This window comes from Gorilla gorilla, chromosome X (genome assembly GCF_029281585.2).
Source record: "Gorilla gorilla gorilla isolate KB3781 chromosome X, NHGRI_mGorGor1-v2.1_pri, whole genome shotgun sequence".
Classification (NCBI taxonomy): domain Eukaryota; kingdom Metazoa; phylum Chordata; class Mammalia; order Primates; family Hominidae; genus Gorilla; species Gorilla gorilla.
The window spans coordinates 59,485,693-59,508,553 of NC_073247.2; the positions used below are offsets into that span (position 1 = coordinate 59,485,693).

At 47.3% G+C, this 22,861-nt stretch overlaps 1 protein-coding gene across 4 annotated transcripts in view; it reads right to left on the reverse strand.

The window, feature by feature from the left end:
• Positions 1 to 1,084: 1,084 nt before the first annotated feature.
• GPKOW (G-patch domain and KOW motifs) overlaps positions 1,085 to 22,861 on the reverse strand; it is a 43,873-nt gene continuing 22,096 nt past the window's right edge. Inside the window, exons 2-14 of one of the 4 annotated variants that reach the window (XM_055375753.2) lie at positions 15,913 to 16,032; positions 12,062 to 12,186; positions 11,181 to 11,389; positions 10,256 to 10,410; positions 10,032 to 10,156; positions 7,338 to 7,447; positions 5,249 to 5,462; positions 4,682 to 4,814; positions 3,871 to 3,973; positions 3,541 to 3,664; positions 3,376 to 3,445; positions 1,531 to 1,616; positions 1,085 to 1,433 (exon numbers count right to left, since the gene is read on the reverse strand). In XM_055375753.2, coding sequence (XP_055231728.1) covers positions 1,299 to 1,433; positions 1,531 to 1,616; positions 3,376 to 3,445; positions 3,541 to 3,664; positions 3,871 to 3,973; positions 4,682 to 4,814; positions 5,249 to 5,462; positions 7,338 to 7,447; positions 10,032 to 10,156; positions 10,256 to 10,410; positions 11,181 to 11,389; positions 12,062 to 12,073 — 1,476 coding nt within the window. In that variant the 5' untranslated portion in view covers positions 12,074 to 12,186; positions 15,913 to 16,032 and the 3' untranslated portion in view covers positions 1,085 to 1,298. Of the gene's footprint in view, positions 1,434 to 1,530; positions 1,617 to 3,375; positions 3,446 to 3,540; positions 3,665 to 3,870; positions 3,974 to 4,681; positions 4,815 to 5,248; positions 5,463 to 7,337; positions 7,448 to 10,031; positions 10,157 to 10,255; positions 10,411 to 11,180; positions 11,390 to 12,061; positions 12,187 to 15,912; positions 16,035 to 22,861 lie in introns of those variants that run through there. The other 3 variants (XM_004064135.3, XM_063702985.1, XM_055375754.2) reach the window with 3 other exon arrangements.

Consider the following 22,861-nt stretch of genomic DNA (forward strand, 5'->3'; position numbering starts at 1 on the left):
CCCATTTTCAAGCGTAGGCTTAGGAGAAAGATGAATTCCAGGAAATCTGAAGCTGATGAGATATCTACTTTAGCATTGTGGCACGGGGAGGAGATGGAGGGTGTCTGAAATGGCCAGGTTATGTTGTGTTACAGGCAGAGACAGAGCCCCAGTGCCATTCCCTGGGGAGCTTTAGCCCTTCTCAAAGGTGCTACCAAGGCTGGTTTATTATGATTGGAGAAAGGAGGAGGCCTCCTTGACAGAGTGAAGTGCATAAAGCATAGGAAACGGACTACTGGACATGAGAAGTTGGGAATATCCTCCCTACGATTAACAAAATACAAGCCAGAGACCAGGCACGGTGGCTCATTCCAGTGCCTATAATCCCAGCACTTTGGGAGGCTGAGACGGGAAGATCGCTTGAGCCCAGGAGGTCAATGCTGCTGTGAGCTATGATTGCACCACTGCACTCCAGTCTGGGCAACAGAGGAAGACCCCAGGCTCAGCATATTCTCTGGGGTCCTGCTCTAAACTGAGAGTGAAAGCATACTTTGCTGCTGGTTGCTAGAGTTCTTGCTCAGAAAGTTGTTCAGAGATACAGTATTTCAGATTCCACAGCATCTAAATATTTTTTTTTTTGAGACAGAGTCTAACTCTGTCCCCCGGGCTGGAGTGCAGTGGCGAAATCTGGGCTCACAGCAACCTCTGCCTCCTGGGTTAAAGCGATTCTCTTGCCTCAGCCTCCTGAGCAGCTAGGATTATAGGCATGCACCACCATACCTTGGTAATTTTTTGTATTTTTGTACTTTTAGTAGAGACAGGGTTTCACCTTGTTGGCCAGGCTGATCTTGAACTCCTGGGCTCAAGCGATCCATCCACCTCAGCCTCCTAAAGTGCTAGGATTACAGGCATGCACCACTGTGCCCAAGCTCATAGTTTCTATATTCCAAGAGTGAGCTCACAATCAAATGAGTCCTTTAACTTGTCCTGTACCCTGAGCAGAAAAGCAAGGCTGAAAAGTGAAATGGTTCCCACCTCAGTCAACTCAGTTCCCACCTTAACTCGCAGCTCATCATACCACTTATGATTTCATCTTTCTATTAAGTACTTGAAATGGTTTTTATTATACCCTAAATTTTGGTAAATATTGGGTTTGTTTCTAGCTTCCTTACTGGTTCACCCATCCCTTTCCCTTGTCCTTGTCCCAGGACTGCACCAGAAGTAGAGGATGGAACAATGATCTTCCCACCTTCTGAAGGCAACTTTCTCATATGGTACAGAACTGGTACCAGCCTGGGGGATGGGAGGAGTCCCATGGGTCAGTCATCATCTGTGTCACTAGGGCCCATGTACTGGCAGATGGCATCGTAGTGAAGCTCCACCACCTGATTTTCTCTTGGCAGTTGCACCAAAGCCCGGCTCCGTGCTCTGTCCCGGCTCAGCAAATGTCCCACCTGGAACAGAGGTGAAGTGGAATCAGCAAGGCAAGCCTAGACCCTGGGACAGGCCCTGAACGACCCACAAACCTCTACTGCCAGGTCTGAGACTCACCCTTCCAGTCTGTGGGCCCAGCACCACCATCACACGGTCACCCTCTGCCTTGGGAACCAGGGTCTCCAGCATGTCTTCCCTCAGGCCTATGGATAAGGGAGAGGGGAGTGAGGCCCACAGCAAGGACCAGCCCAACCAGCGTCCTGTCAGAAGGCCTTTCCTGGCCAGGCGTGGTGGCTCACACCTGTAGTCCCAGCACTTTGGGAGGCTAAGTTGGGAGGATCGCTTGAGCCCAGGAGTTCGAGACCAACCTGGGCAAGATGGTCAGACCTCATCTCTACAGATTTTTTTGTTTTGTTTTTGTTTTTTGAGACTGAGTTTGGCTCTTGTTGCCCAGGCCGGAGTGCAATGGTGTGGTCTTGGCTCACTGCAACCTCCGCCTCCTGGGTTCAAACGATTCTCCTGCCTCAGCCTCCTGAGTAGCTGGGATTACAGGCACCCACTACTGCGTTTGGCTAATTTTATATTTTTAGTAGAGATAGGGTTTTGAAATGTTGGTCAGGCTGGTCTCAAACGCCTGACCTCAGGTGATCCACCCTCCTCGGTCTCCCAAAGTGCTGGGATTACAGGCATGAGCCACCGCGCCCAGCCTACAAAAAATTTTAAAATTAGCCAGGCGTGGTGGTGAGTGCCTGCAGTCCCAGCTACTCAGGAAGCTGAGGTGAGAGGATGGCTTGAAACCAGGAATTCGAGGTGGCAGTGATCCATGATGGTGCCACTGCACTCCAGCATAGGTGATAAAATGAGACCCAATCTCAAAAAAAAAAGAAAAAAAAAAAAGAAGGGCCTTTCAGCTGGGTGTGGTGGCTCATGCCTGTAATCCCAGCACTTTGGGAGGCTGAGGCAGGAGGATCACGAGGTAAGGAGTTCAAGACCAGCTTGGCCAATATGATGAAAACCTGTCTCTATTAAAAATACCAAAATTAGCTGGGTGTGGTAGCAGGCACCTGTAGTTCCAGCTACTCAGGAGGCTGAGGCAGAAGAATAGCTTGAACCCGGGAGGCGGAGGTTGCAGTGAGCCAAGATTGCGTCACTGCACTCCAGCCTGGGTGACAGAGTGACTCTGTTTCAAAAAAAAAAAAAAAAGAAGGGCCTTTCCTGTATTCCCTGGAGCCACTCTACACCCTGTTGACAGATGGGAGTCCCGCCACATCCATTTCACAGATGAGGTAGCCTAAGGAGTAGTTTACAAAAATCACTGTAATAAAGGGTGGTGGTGATAACAACAGGCACCTTTTATTGTGGGCATGTTTTAACCCCTGTCCTGCACTGAGAGCTCAATACACATTCCTTCACTAAGGCACCAATCACAAGAGGAAGAAATAGTAAATTCCATGCTAATTTGACAGACCGGAGGCCGAGCGCGGTGGCTCACGCTTGTAATCCCAGCACTTTGGGAGGCCAAGGTAGGAGGATCACTTAAGGTCAGGAGTTCCAAGACCAGCATGGTCAACATGGTGAAACCCTGTCTCTACTAAAAACACAAAAATTAGCCAGGTGTGGTGATGCTTGCCTGTAATCCCAGCTACTCGGGAGGCTGAGGCAGGAAAATCGCTTGAACCTGGGAAGTGGAGGTTGCAGCGAGCCGAGATCACGCCACTGCACTCCAGCCTGGGTGACAGAGTGAGACTCTGTCTCAAAAAAAAAAAAAAAAGAAAACTTGACAGACTGGGAGAGTGGGGCTGAAGATAACCACCATCATGGAAGTGTCTAATGTTCTGTAAGAGGATGCTAGGCCTTGCAAAATACCTGAACTCTGCCAAACCTCCCAGCTTTGCCTGGGCCAGGCTCTGGGCCTAAAACACTCTTCTTGATCAACCTCCAGCTGCCATTGCTCAAACTCACCTTCCAGGACTCGGCCTTCATCTGTCCGACATACACAGGTATCTGGGCTTAGGACATCTTCAATTATCATCTGGGGATACAGGTCAGGGGGATGTGAGATTTTAGAGAGGTAGGGGGGCCCAGTCCCTAGGAGAGGGAGGGGGACTCAGGCTGCAGGGTTCCCACCTTGGTGTTGTAATATTGGCCTCCTTTGTACATGTTGTCCACAAACCGCACACGCAGGTCCCTGTGCAACCAGTGCTGACTCCTGGGGGCTGCTTTCTCACTCTTGGCTGCAGGCCCATCCTGTCTGTGGAGAAGGTGCCAGCACCAGGCTTAGCTCTTCATCAGATGCACTTTCCAGTTGCCCTCCCTTTGCCTATGCTATGAAACCCACCCACAGTGCAGTTCCCCGTTCCTTCTACGAGCCTGCCTTGCCTTGGAAGCCTTCCCTGGCTGCTCGAGCCTACCCACAGCCCTGCCTTCTTGACCCCTCCCGCATGCTCAGAGTCCCACCGGTCTGGAAGGTGTTTCCGCTTCCTCTCTGAGTTGTCCTGCTGGATGTGGAGTTCTTGATTCCAGAGGGTCTTCCGTGATGAGGCAGTTCCGTTCTGTTGCCCTGGGGAAGGAAGTTTTGCTCACCTGGCCTGTTCAAGAGGTTATGAGGAGAACCAGGACAGAGCCTCAGTGTCTCACTGCCCTTTCCTTCCAAGGCCATGTCTCAGCCTAGAGCCACCTCCCACCTGCCAAAGTGCCCCTCTCACCCCTCATGCATTTGCTAGTAGAATGCCTCTCCCCCACCTCTCAACCATTTCAGCTTCCTTCAGGAACCCTCCCGCAGCCAACCTAGCCCACACCAACAATGCTCACCTAGTGTGGACTAGAGATTCCCAGAGAGCTCTGTCTGTACCCATTTGCCAAACTGCCCCGTCCTACCGAAATGCCTTCGCCTGTGCTGTTCTGTCTGCCTAGAATTCCTTCCTTCTTGATCACACCCTAATCCTAGCAGTTCTCACTCCCTAGTAAAAGAGAGGTTCATCACCCCAAATGGACAAAGATCTCGAAGGTAGGAATTGGTTTCTGCACCTGTTTCTTCTCACTCAGAGACAGGCTACAGACCCAGGGGTATGACATCGACCTTTCTCCAATCAAATGGAGTAAGTCACTTATGTCCATTCTCACCTCCTGACCTCTGATTGGAAGTCATATCTGCCAGGCACACTGCTGCCCCTCCCTGATGCAGATCTAAAACCACCCCATTAGCCAGGCCCTGCCACCCCTAGGAATGCGTTGCCAACTCCCCTAGCTCTACAAGAGGCTCACTCACTGAGATCCAAGGTGTTCTTGTCAAACTCCTGCTGGGAGACAGGCCGCAGGTAGTACTCACTAACAGTCACCACCCGGCTCCCCACAGACAGACGAACCATGGCCCGAACATTGTCAGGATCAAGGCCTTCCACCTAAAGTGTTGAGGGGAAGAAGTCAGGTAGGGGTTGTGGACTCCACCCACACTCCTAGGACCAAGATGTCAACCCCTTACCTCTAAGAGGCCTGCTTCCTCTGTCTCCCCAACCAGACTCTGACCCCTGAGAAGTGGGACCAGGTCTGGTTCCTGTGTCTCCCTCAGCTGACTGTGGGGCTTCCTTGGATCCTTTAAGCATTTAATCTTCAGGGACTTGTGGCATATGGCATTCTCTTCCTTTTAGCTGGGAACTGAGGCTCACGAAGGCCAGCAAGTGGTCCTGGGTTACTGAGTGAGGCAGTGGGCCAAGCAGACCTAAAAGACTAGGAGTCCCAGCCTTTCTACCTCAAATCCAATTATTCCTCCATCTGACCCTCAGATCAACCTTCCCTGCTGCCTGTTTTGGGCTCCCGGGATATCTTGGTTCCTTACCTTCCCATAGAGGCCTCGGTGAGGGCCAGAAAGAACCACCACAGCTCCTCCAGGCACCAGCCCTTGAGGCTGATCTTCCTTATCTTTCTCTTGCTCCTCATCTGGTCTTGGCATGCGGGAGGGGCCAGTGGGGGTCAAGGCCTGGGCCTCGGTCAGGTTGGCACCCAGCCCTAACCCCTTGGGCCTCAGTGAGTTGACACGGGGCTTCACTACTCTGCAGGGAGGTATATGGGTTTGTTGGAGAGGATGTAACAGTCTTCAACACCTTATTTACTTCCTCTTCCTGCCCAAACCCGCCCCACCCGCCCCATTGACATTTTCTTTTCTTTTCTTTTTTTTTTGGAGACGGAGTTTTGCTCTTGTCATCCAGGCTGGAGTACAATGGCTCGATCTCGACTCAATGCAACCTCCACCTCCCAGGTTCAAGGGATTCTCCTGCCTCAGCCTCCCGAGTTGCTGGGGTTACAGGCGCATGCCACCATGCCCGGCTAATTTTTGTATTTTTAGTAGAGACAGGGTTTCACCATGTTGGTCAGGCTGGTCTTGAACTCCTGACCTCAGGTGATCCGCCCTCTTTGGCCTCCCAAAGTGCTGAGATTACAGGTGTGAGCCACCGTGTCCAGCCCCCACCAATATTTTCAAGGTTGCCCTTTCTGATCTCATATTAGGACTGTTTTTGACCTACAGAAACAGCAATTTCATTTGGTTCAACCTAATAACATGCTGCATATACCATCTATTACATAATATCTACAGTGAGATCAGAGGCAGATCGCTGTAACCAAATATACTATTTCTACAGGGGAAATCATATGAATATTCACACCGAGCAGGAGAAACCAGATTATAAATACTCAACATGGTTGGGCATGGTGGCTCATGCCTGTAATCCCAGCACTTTGGGAGACCGAGGTTGGTAGATCACCTAAGGTCAGGAGTTCAAGACCAGCCTGGCCAACATGGGGAAACCCCATCTCTACTAAAAATACAAAAATTAACCAGGCATGCTGGTGCATGCCTGTAATCCCAGCTACTCAGGAGGCTGAGGCAGGACAATCACTTGAACTCAGGCGGTAGAGGCTGCAGCGAGCCGAGATTGCGCCACTGCATCCCAGCCTGGGTGACAGACAGAGACTCCATCTCAAAAAAAAAAAAACAACGCCAATTCAGGTCATATTTGGCTGCCAATGGGTTATGAAAAAATGTTTGGTTTTCAGAATTATTGAGTTTGCAATTGTGAAGAAAGGGTTCCAAGTCTGCATGACAATAGCAAATGTTTAGTCTACGCTTTCTTGGGGTCAGGGCCTACTGTATGTGCTTTATGTATATAATTTCTTTTCCTTTTCCTTTTTTTTTTTGAGACGGAGTCTCACTGTCACCCAGGCTGGAGTGCAGTGGTGCAATTTCGGCTCACTGCAAGCTCCGCCTCCCGGGTTCATGCCATTCTCCTGCCTCAGCCTCCTGAGTAGCTGGGACTACAGGCACCCGCGACCATGCCCGACTAATTTTTTGTATTTTTTTTTTTTAGTAGAGATGGGCTTTCACCGTGTTAGCCAGGATGGTCTCGATCTCCTGACCTCGTGATCCACCCACCTCAGCCTCCCAAAGTGCTGGGATTATATGTGTGAGCCACCGCACCCGGCCCTAATTTCTTTTCTTAAAATTAATTAATCTTTTGTAGAGATGGGGCCTCCCTATGTTGCCCAGGCCAGTCTCAAACTCCTGGAGTTAAGTGATCCTCCTGCCTCAGTCTCCCAAAGTGCTGGGATTACAGGCATGAGCCACTACCTGGCCTATGTGTATAATTTCATTTAACTCTCACAATAGACCTATGAAGTCAGTACTATTACCCCCATTTTTCAGATGAGGAAATTGATGCCCCTAGAGGCAAACTTTATATAAATGGGATTCTATTAGAGTTTCAAAGGGCAAATGGGAGTTTAAAACAGTAGTGGAAGGGGCTGCTGAATTAGTTAGGGCGATAATGTATCCTCCCTCCCTGCCTAGGTGGTTCTGGTTTGGCAGTGACCCTGGGGATCTTGATTGCAGCCTGATCTGTCTGTCCCCTCGACCCTATCCCAGAACTCACTGATTGAAGGTGCGGCCGATGCCCTCGCCAGGTTTCCAGCCCATGCCCCGCAGCATGGCCAGCCCATAGGCCTCCACGGGGACCGCCTCATAATTAGCCTCCTCTGGCACCTACAGGTTCAGGTAGAGGAAGGAGGGTCAGGCTTTGCTTACACTGGGTCTTCTATTTGAAGTGCACTTGCTGCCCCCCACTGGGAGACCTGCTACGCGTCTTTTCCAATCAGCTCAAGGGTGAGTTTTGATTTCCTCTTTCCATCCCTCACTGTACTCCTCCATGTTCAGTCCTTCAACAAATATAAAGCACCTTGTCTATGGCAAGTACTGTTCTAGGTACTGGGGATGAAGCTGTGAACCAAACAGACAAAAACCCCTACCCCTGCAGAGCTTCTGATCTAGTTGTGGAGACATACTATAAATAAAACCCAGAAAACATGATATGTCAGGTGGTGACATAAAGAACAAGAAAACAGGGTAAGAAGATGCAGAGGGATGGAGAGGGAGTGCCACTGGGTTGACATTTAAGCAGAGATCAGGAGATGACAGCAGAGGGAGCCATGAGGATATGAGAAGAAAGTGTCCCAAGCTGAAAGCATAGTAACAGCAAAGGCCCTGAGGCCGGACAAGGCTTGGTATGTGTGAGGGGTATCATGAAAGTCACCGTGACTGAAATGGAGAGAGTGAGAGTAGACAGCAGAGAAGGGTGGGGAAGAGACCAAATCAGGAGAGCTGGGCAGGAGTCAGAGGACCTTGAGCCAGGTGGGAGCCACAAGAGGGACCAGTGAGGAAATTACTCTAATAGTCCAGATGAGAGATGCTGGTGGCTCAGCCCTTTGCAGTGGTATTGGTGGTGGTGAGAAGTGGTCAGTTCTGGGTGTCATTTTGAAAAAAGATGATAGGATTGTGCTGGCATATTGTATGGGGCACGAAATAAAGAGAGGAATTGATGATGACTCCAAGGTTTTCTTTTTTTTTTTTTTTCTTGCGATGAAGTCTTGCTGTGTTGCCCAGGCTGGAGTGCAGTTGCACGATCTCAGCTCACTGCAACCTCAGTCTCCTGGGTTCAAGCGATTCTCCTGCCTCAGCCTCCCGAGTAGCTGTGATTACAGGCACGTGCCACCATGCCCAGCTAATTTTTGTATTTTTACTAGCGATGGGGTTTCGCCATGTTGGCCAGGCTGGTCTTGAACTCCTGACCTCAGGTGATCCGCCGGCCTCAGCCTCCCAAAGTGTTGGGATTACAGGCGTGAGCCACCGCGTCTGGCTGACTCCAAGGTTTTTACGCTGAGTGAGAGGAAGGATGGATGGAATTTTTGGTCACCTGATATGTAGAAAGCTGCAGGAGGAGGTTTATAGGGGAAAAATTAGAATGAGGCCAAAGCTGGAACAGGATGAAAGGATGAAGAGGGAAGTGAGGATCTTTTTTTTCTTTAAAGATGAAGGAGCTGGGCACAGTGGCTCACGCCTGTAATCCCAGCACTTTGGGAGGCTGAGGTGGGTAGATCACTTGAGGTCAGGAGTTCAAGACCAGCCTGACCAACGTGGCGAAACCTCGTCTCTACTAAAAATACAAAAATTAGCCAGGCGGTAGTGACATGTGTCTGTAATCCCAGCTACTTGGGAGGCTGAGGCAGGAGAATCGCTTGATCCCAGGACCGGGAGGTTGCAGTGAGCTGAGATCACACCACTTCACTCCAGCCTGGGCGACAGGGCAAGACTCTATCTCAAAAAACAAAAAACAAACAAACAAAAAAAAGTTGAAGGAAACCAGGGCACATCTGAAGGCTGAAGAGAACAGTTCAGTTGAAAGAGAGAGTGGTGTGGGGCTGTAGGAGAACTAGACTCAAAAGAAGCAGTGCAAGAAATTTATGAAAGAAGAGGTGAAAAGTCATGTCTGTGGGTATGAAAGACAGACTTGGTTACTTCTGTAGACATGCCTCTCACGTCCCCTCTTGTCACCTCCCATCATCACTCCTTCCCATTCACTCCAGATACACCACATGTTGCCTCACTGATGGACACACACCATATCGATTTTCTGCCACTATGCCATTGCTTGGGCTGTTACTACTAACAGGAGTACTCACTCTGTTCTTCCCTCTCTCACTAAATCCTACTTATCCTTCCAGACCACTCTGGTCTAAGTCCCCAGCATCTCTAGCCTGGACTACTCATCCCCTTGCTTCCACCTTCACTAATGAGTCTGTTCACAGCTGCCAGAGGGATACTGTCAAATCATAAATCATATTTCATCTATGCTCAGGGCTTGTCCAGGCTCTCATCTCACTCAGAGTAAAAGCCAAAGTCCTCACAATGGCCTACAAGGCCCTGCCTGGTCTAGCACCCCCATCTCCTTTCTGACTTCGTCTACTACCCCTTCCCCTTACTCATTCCACTTCAGTCACACTGGTCTCCTTGGTGTTCCGCAAACACTTTAGGCAGTGTCTACCTTCAGGGCCTTTACATTTCCTGTTCCCTTTGCTGCACACCTCATTCAGATAATCCTAGGATTCAAGTACGTTTTTAGCATCCAGATACCCAGATTCATTTGGTAATGCTTCCAAAATGATGACAGGAGAAGGGGCAGGTGGCGGGCCTCTAGCACACACACAGATTTTCCCTGCTATGTGCAGGGACACAGCCTGGCAGACAGGGCAAAGAAAGGCTGGGGCAGGAGGGGGACAAGGGGCCAGCTCACTGTCTCTGCCCGGGGTTCGCTGTCTGCCCCTTCCCCGCTGGGGGTGCATCCTTTCTGGATCATGGGGATAGCGAGCGTGGGGTCGACACCCGCATTCTCTCTCTCTTCCAGAGACTTCTTGGATTCTAAAGGAAGAATAGGAGGGAGCAATGAAGTCCCACTCTATCCTTCCACCTTCTTCCTCTTCTTCCTTCACTGGGGAAGGGTAAAGGGGCATCACTCACCCGCAATGAGCTCCTTCACAGCCTGGGACAGCACCCCATCCGCCAAGGCCCCAGTATCTGTGGATGGCCCAGGGGGCCAGGCTGGTGGCTGCCTGCGATGGCCATTCTGGATCAAAGGGATGACGAGTTCCTTGGGGGCCTCCTGGGGCTTCACACTGATGTGGACACAGAGGGGTGGGGTTGGGAGAATGGCAAGGTCAGTGGGTCACACTCCTTCATTCAGAGAAAACACAAGAGCCAAACTCACCCCAGCCCCACAGACCATGTCTTCCCTACTCCATGTCTGGATCTCCTGTACCTCTCTGATCGTGCATTCTTTGGATTATCTCCCCAGTGCCCCCAACTCATAAATGTCAGTGCCTTCGAGAAATAAGTCCTGCACTCTCTGTTTAACTCAATACCGGCTTCCACAATGGCCCACAAATCACTATCTTCAGCCCAGACCTTCCCCAGCTACAGGTTCCCAAACAGCTTCCTAGATGCCTGATTCTCTTCTGGAAATCCCTCCCTCAGACCCCTCAGACTCTCCTCTCCTCATTAAGCTGATGGTGGCCTCCATCAACCTGAATCTGCCGCTCCATCCCGTTTCCCATATCGGAGACGCCTCACCACTTCAGTTGAGACACTAGCAGGTCCTGTCATTTTCTCATTCTTTCCTTCTCCCAGAACGCACAGACCTTAGTGTCTTCAAGTCCTAAAGACACTTCTTCTCAGTAATACATCCTCTCTTCGCAATTCCCACGGCTATCAGGCCCAATTTCCTCACCCCCTCCTATAAACTCCCGCCTTCTGGCCTCCACGAATTTACTCAGGCTGTGCTTCAGGCTTAACAGGTCACTGTCACCAAGACAAACAACTGAGATTCCTCCCTCCCGCTTACGCCCACCGCAGAGATTTCCAAGGGGTGAAAGACCCGGCGCGTCACCTCTGCAGCTCCCTCCCTTCCACGGTTTTCAAGAAATCCTTCTCCTCCGGAGATGGCCCCGCGCCGTCTCCCGAGTCGGCCAGCCGCCTCCGTGCGGACGTGCGAGTGAAGCCGAATGAAATTGGGGCAGTGGAAGCAGCCGTCAGCGGCAAAACACCCTCTTCGGAGTCAGCCATCTTGCTCCTTTTCCCAGGCCGGCGCGCTGCTTGCTGGGAAATTTAGTTTGGGTTCAGATCGCTAGGGGCCGGCCAAAGTGCGTAAAAACTACCTTCCCATCAACCACTGTGGCACCGGCGGGAGGGGGCGGTAAGGGGCCGTGGGAAGTAATTGTCGCTCTTTCAAACGTGGTGGGAGCGCGTCGCGCCAAGCACCCAGGGAAATGTAGTTTTGTTTTGTTTTGTTTTGTTTTGTTTTTTAAGATGGAGTCTCGCTCTGTTTCCCAGGCTGGAGTGCAGTGGCGTGATCTCGGCTCACTGCAACCTCCGCCTCCCAGGTTCAAGCGATTCTCCTGCCTCAGCCTCCCGAGTAGCTGAGACTAAAGGCATGCGCCACCACGCCTGGCTAATTTTTGTATTTTTAGTAGAGACGGGGTTTCACCGTGTTAGCCAGGATGGTCTCGATTTCCTGACCTCGTGATTCTCCTGCCTCGGCCTCCCACAGTGCTGGGATTACAGGTGTGAGCCACCACGCCTGGCTGGAAATGTAGTTTTTAGCGGGGTAGGCATGGTGGAAGGTGGATTCATTCTTGCCAGAAATTAATCTTCCTTCGTGTAGGCGTTTGACAAGTATTTATGGAGCGCCTAATGTGTGCCCTACTTATGTGGGAAGTGTTGACGAAGTAAATCATTTAGAAATAATCAGCTGGGTGTGGTGGCGCGCACCTGTAGTTCCATTTACTCCGCAGGCTGAGGCAGGAGGATGGCCTGAGGCCTGGGAATTCGAGGCTGCACTTAGCTCTTATCGCACCACTGCATTCCAGCCTGGGTGACAGAGCAAGACCCCATCTCTAAAAAAGAAAAAGGTCGGGGGTGGGGGGGATGGAGCGTCAGTTGTGTACAATAATAAATAATAGACATAAAATAAATAATAGGCATAAAAAACCCCGTCTCTACTGAAAATACAAAAATTAGAGGGGCGTGGTGGCTCATGCCTGTAATCCCAGCATTTTGGGAGGCTGAGGCTGGTGGATCACCTGAGGTCAGGACTTTGAGACCAGCCTGACTCATATGGTGAAACCCTGTCTCTACTAAAAATACAAAAATTAGCCGGGCGTGGTGGCGGTGCCTGTATCCCCAGCTACTTGGGAGGCTGAGACAGGAGGATTGCTTGAATCCGGGAGACAGAGTTTGCAGTGAGCCGAGATCCTGCCACTGCACTCCAGCCTGGGCGACAGAGCGAGACTCCGTCTTAAAAAAGAAAAAAGAAAGAAAGAAAGAAATAGTGCCTATTGGCCAGGCTCACACCCGTAATCCCAGCACTTTAGGAGGCCGAGGCGGGCGGATCACTTGAGGCCAGTAGTTCGAGACCAGCCTGGCCAACATGGTGAAACCCCGTCTCTACTGAAAATACAAAAATTAGCAGGATGTGGTGGCGCATGCCTGTAATCCCAGCTACTCGGGAGGTTGAGGCAGGAGAATCGCTTGAACCGGGGAGGCGGAGGTTACAGTGAGCCGAGATCTCAACACTCCGGCCTGGGCTGTAGAGTGACACTCAGTCTCAAAAACAAAAGAAAAACAAACAAAAAAAAAAAAAAAGAAAGAAAAAGAATAGTGCCTACTGATGTCAGATTTTAATACTCAACAAGGCACTAGATTCAAATATCAATAAAATAGGCTGGGCACAGTGGCTCATGCCTGTAATCCCAGCACTTTGGGAGACCAAAGCAGGCAGATGACCTGAGGTTAGGAGTTTGAGACCAGCCTGTCCAACATGGCAAAACCCAATCTCCACTAAAAATACAAAAATTAGCCGGGTGTGGTGGCACATGCTTGTAATCCCAGCTACTCGGGAGGTGGAGGCAGGAGAATCGCTTGAACCTGGTAGGTGGAAGTTGCAGTGAGCCAAGATTGCCTCACTGCACTCCAGCCTGGGCAACAGAGCGAGACTCTGTCTCAAAAAAAAAAAAAAAAAAAAAAAGAAAAGAAAAGAAAAGAAAAAGAAAAAAAAGAAACTTGTAGTCTAGTAGGGAACACAGACATTTAAATACATATTTTAAAAATATAGCAACATGTGCCGAGCTTAGTGGCTCACGCCTGTAATCCCAGCACTTTGGGAGGCCTAGGCAGGAGGATTGTTTGAGCTCAGGACTTTGAGACCACCCTGGGCAACCTAGTGACACCCTGACTCTACAAAAAAATTTAAAAATTAATGGGGTGTGGTGGCGCACATCTGTGGACCCAGCTACTCAGAGGGCTGAGTGGGGAGGATCACTTCAGCCCAGGAGGTTGAGAATGCACTGAGCGGTGATCAGGCCACAGCACTACAGCCTGGGCAACACACACACATATACATATAGCAACATTAAACATATTGTGAGAACCAGGTCCTAAGGCTTCAAAGATTACTGATATGAAGGAAAAATGAAGCAGTCAGAAAATTAAAAAAAAAAAGATTATTGAGACAGATCTCTCTCGTGTAGGACCTCAAGAGTTCATACAGGCAGGGTGCGGTGGTTCATGCCTGTAATCCCAGCACTTTGAGAAGCCGAGGCAGGTGGATCACTTGAGGCCAGGAGTTCAAGACCAACCTGGCAAACATGGCAAAACTCTGTCTCTACTAAACATACAAAAATTGGCCAGGCATGGTGGCAGGCGCCTGTGGTTCCAGCTACTCAGGAGGCTGAGGCATGAGAATCGCTTGAACCCGGGAGGTGGAGGTTGCAGTGAGCCGAGATCACGTCATTGCACTCCAGCTTGAGCGACAGAGTGAAACTCTGCCTTAGAAAATGAAAAAAAATTTAAAATGAAAAAAAAGAGTTTATATAGAGTGGCTTATACAGAGTTGCTGGGTGTGGTGGCTCACACCTGTACTTTCAGCACTGTGGGAGGCTGAGGCAGGAGGATTACTTGAGGCCAGGAGTTGGTGGATGCAGTGAGCTATGATCGTGGCACTGCACTATAGCTTGTGTGACAGAGCAAGATCCTGCCTCTAAAAAAGTAAATAAGTAAAATAAAAATAAAATAGTTTGTACAGTAGATGACAGATACTTAAATATTCTTAAGAAAGAGTTATATAATTCTGCTACAAATTAGGCTCAAGGAAATCATTGAAGATGTGTAAAATAATTTTTTATGAGATTCATTATCATATTATTGTGGCAAAAGCTTGAAGACCACTTAAATTATCAACAGAAGGGGATGCAGTAAATGAATTACAGCACACACCTTGGATGAAAGAAATACGCCTTTACATTGGAAGTTGTAAATAAATATATATATTTTATATATAATATATATTATATATAATATATATATTTTATGTATATTATATATATAATATATAATAAATATATAATATATATAATATAATATTATATATAATATATAATATAATATATATAATATAATATTATATATAATATATAATATAATATTATATATATAATATATATAATATAATATTATATATAATATATAATATAATATTATATATAATATATAATATAATATTATATATAATATATAATATAATATTATATATAATATATAATATAATATTATATATAATATAAAATATTATATATAATATATAATATAATATTATATATAATATATAATATTATATATTATATATAATATAATATTATATATTATATATAATATAATATTATATTTATATATAATATAATATTATATATTATATATAATATAATATTATATATTATATATAATATAATATTATATATAATATATATTAAATAATATATAATATATATATTATATATATTTAATATATATAATATATATTAAATATATATAATATATATAATATATATATTTAATATATATTATATATATTAAATATATTTAATATATATATTAAATATATTTAATATATATTATATATATTAAATATATATAATATATATTATATATATTAAATATATATATATTATATATATTAAATATATATATATTATATATATTAAATATATATATATTATATATATTAAATATATATATATTATATATATTAAATATATATATATTATATATATTAAATATATATATATTATATATATTAAATATATATATATTATATATATATTTTTTTGAGACAGGGTCTCACTCTGTTGCCCAGGCTGGAGTGTAGTGGTGTGATTTCGGCTCACTGCAACCTCCACCTCCCGGGTTCAAGCGATTCTCGTGCCTCAGCCTCCTGAGTAGCTGGGATTAGAGGTGCCTGACACAACGCTGGGCTAATTTTTCTATTTTCAGTAGAGGTGGGATTTTGCCATGTTGGCCAGGTTAGTCTCAAACTCCTCACCTCAGGTGATCCGCCTGCCTTGGCCTCCCAAAGTGCTGAGATTACAGGCGTGAGCCACTGCATGACCAGCTGCTATAAATATAATTAAATGGACTGGGCACGGTGGCTCATGCCTATAATCCCAGCGCTTTGGGAGGCTGAGGCAGGCAGATCCTCTGAGGTCGGGAGTTCGAGACCAGCCTGGCCAACATGGTGAAACCCCATCTGTACTAAAAATAAAAAATTAGGCATGTGTGGTAGTGGTTACCTATAATCCCAGTTACTCGGGAGGCTGAGGCAGGAGCATCGCTTGAACCCAGGAGGCAGGGGTTGTGGTGAGCTGAGATCGTGCCACTGGACTCCAGCCTGGGTGACAGAGCTAAACTCCCTCTCAAATAAATAAATAAATAAAAGAAAGGAAAAGAAAAAAATATAAAATTAAATGAAATGGGGACATACCATATTTTGGAAGGTAAATTAGTATGGTGGTTTGGAGAATGGTCTTAAAAAGAGGCAACCCATTATTCAATCTCATGGCCGTGTTTCCAGGTATAGAAGCTCTGGGCATTCTGGCATGGGCCCTGGAATCTCAAGGGTAAAACCACTTTGCTTTTCAAGATACAACAAAATTCATTAAAATGTATTTAAAGGTGAGGCACGGTGGCTCATGCCTGTAATCCCAGCACTTTGGGAGGCCAAGTCAGGAGGATCGCTTGAGCCCAGGAGTTGGAGGCTGCAGTGAGCTCCGATTGCACCACTGCACTCCAGCCTGGGCAGCAAAGGCAGAGGTTACGGTGAGCCGAGGTCGCGCCACTGTACTCCAGCCTGGGCGACAGAGCAAGACTTCATGTCAGAAAAAAAAAGACTTTAGACTTCTGCTTTTTTTTTTTTTTTTTTTGAGACGGAGTCTCGTTCTGTCACCCAGACTGGAGTGCAGTGGCACAACCTCCGTTCACCGCAACCTCCACCCCCCCCAGGTTCAAGCAATTCTCCTGCCTCAGCACCCCCGAATAGCTGGGACTACAGGCGCATGCCACCAGGCCTAGCTAATTTTTTGTATATTTAGTAGAGACAGGGTTTTACCGTGTTAGCCGGGGTGGTCTCGATCTCCTGACCTCGTGATGCGCCTGCCTTGGCCTCCCAAAGTGCTGGGATTACAGGCGTGAGCCACTGCACCAGACCTGGTTTTGTTTTTGTTTTTGTTTTTTGTTTTTGATTTTTGAAATGGAGTCTCACTCTGTCACCCAGGCTGGAGTGCAGTGGCGCGACCTTGGCTCATCGCAACTTCTGCCTCCTGGGTTCAAGAATTTCTCCTGCCTTGGCTGGGCACGGTGGCTCACGCCTGTAATCCCAGCACTTTGGGAGGCCGAGGCAGGCGGATCACGAGGTCAGGAGATCAAGACCATCCTGGCTAACATGGTGAAACTCCATCTCTACTAAAAATACAAAAAATTAGCTGGGCGTGGTGGCGAGCGCCTGTAGTCCCAGCTACTCAGGAGGCTGAGGCATGAGAATGGTGTGAACCCGGGAGGTGGAGGTTGCAGTGAGCGGAGACTGCGCCACTGCACTCCAGCCTGGGCGACAGAGTGAGACTCCGTCTCATTAAAAAAAAAAAAAAAGAATTTCTCCTGCCTTAGCTTCCCGAGTAGCTGAGATTACAGGCACCCGCAAACGCCCGGCTAATTTTTGTATTTTTAGTAGAGGCAGGGTTTCACTATATTGGCCAGAGTGGTCTCGAACTCCTGACCTCGTGATCCACCCGCCTCGGCCTCCCCAAGTGCTGGGATTACAGGTGTGAGCCACCGTGCCCGGCCTTTTTTTCTGTTTTTTGAGATGGAGTCTCATTCTGTGGCCCAGGCTGGAGTGCAGCAGCGCCGTCATGGCTCACCGCAAACTTCACCTCCTGGGTTCAAGCAATTCTCCTGCCTCAGCCTCCCAAGTAGCTGGGATTACAAGTGCGTGCCACCACGCCCAGCTAATTTTTGTATTTTTAGTAGACGGGGTTTCACCATGTTGATCAGGCTGGTCTTGAACTCCTGACCTCAGGTAATCCACCCACTTTGGCCTCCCAAAGTGCTGGGATTACAGGTGTGAGCCACCACGCCTGGTCCAAAAAATACTTCTGAAAAATATAGTTCACTTATTTTCTGGAACACCCCTCAATACAGATTTGTCTTGTGATTTCTCATTATTAGACTGAGATTATGAGTTTTGGGCAAGAATGTCATGGAGATGATGTGCCCTTCTAATCACATCATATCAAGGAGTTCATGATGTTGATAAGTCCAATTGTTAATTACATGAACATGAATCAGTTGGTTAAGGTGTTGTCTACCAGGTTTCTCCACTGGTTCCATTGCCTGCAATGCAAACTGTCCGTGGAGGAAGTGATACCTACTTCCTAAAGCAGCCGCCTGAGGCAATGTGCGCAATGCAGCCTTATACACGCTGGGACAAGAGGTCCCTGAAGGAGTTTTGTTTTTTGTTTTTAAGCAAGAGTTCCTAGGAAAACCTGAGAGTTTTACCTTCTCAGCTGGTTCACACTCTGTCTCTGACTTGCTCCTGATATGTATCATGGAGATCACCCCAGCCTAACCTGATCCTGATGCATTTTTTTTTTTGAGACAATCTTGCTCTGTCACCTAGGCTGGAGTGCAGTGGCGTGATCTCGGCTCACCGCAACCTCCATCTTCCGGGTTCAATCGATTCTCCTGCCTCAGCCTCCCGAGTAGCTGGGACTACAGCCATGCGCCACCTCGTTCCGCTAATTTTTGTATTTTTAGTAGAGATGGGGTTTCACCATGTTGGCCAGGCTGGTCTCGAACTCCTGAGCTCAAGTGATCCACCCGCCTTGGCCTCCCAAAGTGCTGGGATTATAGGCATGAGCCACTGCAGCAGAACTTGATGCAAAATTTTTGGTGGTGAAAATATAATGGTGACTCATGCCTGTATCCTCAGCTACCCTGGAGGCAAAAGTGGGAGTGTTGCTTGTACCCAGGAGTTTGAGACCAGGCTGGGCAACATAGTGAGATCCTGTCTGTAACAAAAGAATAAAAAAGAGGGAGGAAGAAAAATATATAATAAGAGAAAAGACCTTTGTTTCTGTCTTTACTTCATACTGAAAAAATCAGGAGTAACATTTAGAAAAGTATTTGCTTACCATATAATTAAGGAAGACCATATCCAAGTTTTACAAAACCAGCCATTTATTCTTTTGCTCATTCAATAATCATTAATTGAGTATCCACTCTGTTAACAGGTCCTGCCTCCAAGGAACTCATATGAGATGGGAGAATCAGGGATTACAAATGTGTCTAAGACCTCAGACACAGATGGCTGTAGGGAAGGGTGGTCAAACAGACAAAATGGGGATTAATTGTGCCCAGCACTACTTCCAAAATGGACCGAAGACTGAAAAAGGATTGTGAAGGATGGCAGGAAGTGAAGTTGGAGTGATGTGCAGAGGCTAGGTCATGGATAGCAGGGAATATTAGGACTTTGCTGGGGTAATGAGGAAGTCATGAGAAGGTTATGGGACATGACAAAAATTTGTGTTTTATTTAAAAGTATTTAAAAAAAAAGGTAGAACAGCCTGGGCAACATGGCAAAACCCCATCTTTACAAAATATACAAAAATTGGCCTGGCGCGGTGGCTCACACCTGTAATCATAGCACTTTGGGAGGCCTAGGCGGGTGGATCACGAGGTCAGGAGGTCAAGACCAGCCTGGTCAATATGGTGAAACCCTGTCTCTACTAAAAATACAAAAATTAGCCAGGCGTGGTGGTGCACACCTGTAATCCCAGCTACTCAGAAAGCTGAGGCAGAAGAATCGCTTGAACTTGGGAGGCGGAGGTTGCAGTGAGCTGAGATCGTGCCACTGCACTCCAGCCTGGGTGACAGAGTGAGACTCCATCTCAAAAATAAAATAAAATAAAATAAAATAAAATAAAATAAAAAAATAAAATTATTAGCAGGGCATGGTGGCAGGCGCCTGTAATCCCAGCTACTCGGGAGGCTGAGATGGGAGGATTGCTTGAGCCCAGGAGGTCAAGGCTGCAGTGAGCCAAGATCGTGCCACTGCACCCCAGCCTGGACAACAGAGTAAGACCCTGTTTCAAAAAAACCCCAAAAAGTAACATGCATAAAACATACAGGGTCAACATCCCCAAAACGCAAAGAGCTCCTCCAATTCAATAACTATCAACTGCAGGAAATCCCTGACTGAAAAATAGGCAATGGACATAATCAGGTATTTCATAACATAAGATATACAGATTGAGAACAGTGGCTCATGCCTGTAATCCCAGCACTTTGGGAGGCCAAGGCGGGCGGATCACCTGAGGTCAGGAGTTCGAGACCAGCCTGGCCAATATGGTGAAACCCCATCTCTATTTTTTGTAGAAATACAAAAAAATTAGCTGGGCGTGGTGGCGGGCACCTGTAATCCCAGCTACTCGGGAGGCTGAGGCAGAAGAATCGCTTGAACCTGGGAGGCGGAGGTTGCAGTGAGCCGAGATCGCGCCATTGCACTCCAGCCTGGGCGACAAGAGTTAAACTCCGTCACACACACACACACACACACACACACGAAAAGAAAAAAAGAAAAAAAAGAAAGAAGTACAAATCACGGCCGGGTGCGGTGGCTCACTCCTATAATCCCAGCACTTTGTGAGGATGAGGCGGGCGGATTATGAGGTCAAGAGTTTGAGACCAGCCTGGCCAACATGGTGAAACCCCATCTCTACTAAAAATACAAAAATTAGCTGGGCGTGGTGGCAGGCCCCTGTAATCCCAACTACTCAGGAGGCTGAAGCAGGAGAATTGCTTGAACCTGGGAGGTGGAGGTTGCAGTGAGCTGAGATTACGCCACCGTACTCCAGCCTGGGGAACAACAGCAAAACTCCATCTCAAAAAAAAAAAAAAAAAAAAAAAAAAAAAGAATTAGTTCACTTTGGAAGGCTGAGGCAAGACAATCACTTGAGGCTGGGAGTTCAAGACCAGCCTGGGCAACTTAGCAAGACCCCCCCCCCCCATCTCTCCAAAATTAAAAAATTAGCCTTGCATGGTGGTGCCTGCCTGTAGGCCAAGTTATTGGGGAGACTGAGATGGGAGGATTGCTTGAGCCCAGGAGTTGGAGGCTGCAGTGAGCTATGATGCCACTTACTTTATCGATAAATAAGTGTCTTAGACTGTTTATGTTGCTATAAGGTAATAAATGAGCCTGATTTATTTATTTATTTATTTATTTATTTATTTTTGAGACAGAGTCTTACTCTGTCACCCAGGCTGGAGTGCAGTGGCACGATCTCAGCTCACTGCAACCTCTGCCTCCCGGATTTAAGCGATTCTCATGCCTCAGCCTCCCGAGTAGCTGGGACTGCAGGCATGTGCCACCATGTCCGGTTAATTTTTGTATTTTTAGTAGAGACGGAGGTTTCACCATGTTGGCCCGGCTGGTCTTGAACTCCTGATCTCAGGTGATCTGCCCACCTCGGCCTCCCAAAGTGCTGGGATTACAGGCGTGAGCCACCGTGCCTGGCAGGTAATTTATTTTTATTTTATTTTATTTATTTTATTTTATTTTTTGAGATGTACTCTTGCTGTGTCGCCAGGCTGGAGTGCAGTGGCACGATCTCAGCTCACTGCAACCTCTGCCTCCTGGGCTCAAGCAATTATCCTGCCTCAGCCTCCCAAGCAGCTGGGACTACAGGCGCCCGCCACCACGTCTGGCTTTTTTTTTTTTTTTAGTAGAGATGGGGTTTCACCATGTTGCTCAGGCTGGTCTTGAACTCCTGAGCTCAGGCAATCCACCCGCCTCAGCCTCCCAAAGTGCTAGGATTACAGGCTTGAGCCACTGCACCCGGCCTTATTTTTATTTTATTTATTTATTTATTTTTGAGATGGAGTTTCGCTCTTGTTGCCCAAGCTGGAGTGCCATGGCATGATCTCGGCCCACTGCAACCTCTGCCTCCCAGGTTCAAGCGATTCTCCTGCCTCAGCCTCCCAAGTAGCTGAGATTACAGGCACGTGCCACCACACCCAGCAAATTTTGTATTTTTAGTAGAGACGGGGTTTCTCCATGTTGTCCAGGCTGGTCTCAAACTCCCAGCCTCAGGTGATTGGCCCACCTCGGCCTCCCAAAATGATGGGATTGCAGGCGTGAGCCACCACACCCAGCCAGGTAATTTACTTTTATTTATTTATTTATTTTTGGGAAAAGGTATCACACTGTTTGCCCAGGCTGGAGTACAGTGGCTCAATCATAACTTACTGCAATCTCAAATTCCTGGGCTCAAGCACTCCTCCCACCTCAGGCTCCCAAGTAACTCCCAGCTAATTTTTTCTTTTTTTAGTGGAAAGGAAGTCGCACTATGTTGCCCAGCCTTGTCTTGAACTCCTGGGCTCAAGTGATCTTCTTGTGACTGGGTAATGTATTTATTTTTATTTATAAATGTTTTATATTTATATAATTGGGTCTCACTATGTTGCCCAGGCTGGTCTCCAACTCCTGAGCTCAAGCAACACTCTTGTCTTGACCTCCCAAAGTGTTAGCATTACAGGTGTGAGCCACTGTGCCTGGCACTTGAAATCTTTTTAAACATTTTTATTTACTTATTAGTTATTTAAGGCTGGGTAATTCACAAAGTGAAGAGGTTTATGTGGCTCACAGTTCTGCAGACTGTACAAGAAGCATGACAGTATCTGTTTGGCTTCTGGTCAGGGCCTTTTGCTGCTTTCATTCATGGCCTAAGTCCAAGGGGAGCCACCATGCAGAGATCACATAGGAAGAGCCATGCAAGAGAGAGGGGAAGTGCCAGGCTCTTTCTTTCCTTCTATCCTTCCTTCTTTCTTTCCTTCCTTCTTTCTTTCCTTCCTTCTTTCTTTCCTTTCTTCTTTCCTTCCTTCCTTCTTTCCTTCTTCCTTCCTTCCTCCTTCCTTCCTTCCTTCCTTCCTTCCTTCCTTCCTTCCTTCCTCCCTTCCTCTCTCTTTGTTTCTTTTTTAGATGGAGTCTCACTCTGTTGTCAGGCTGGAGTGCAGTGGTGCAATCTCATCTCACTGCAACCTCCGCCTCCCGGGTTCAAGCGATTCTCCTGCCTCAGCCTCCTGAGTAGCTGGGACTACAGGCACGCGCCACCACGCCCGGCTAATTTTTTGTATTTTTAGTAGAGACAGCGTTTCACCATGTTGGCCAGAATGGTCTCAATCTCTTGACCT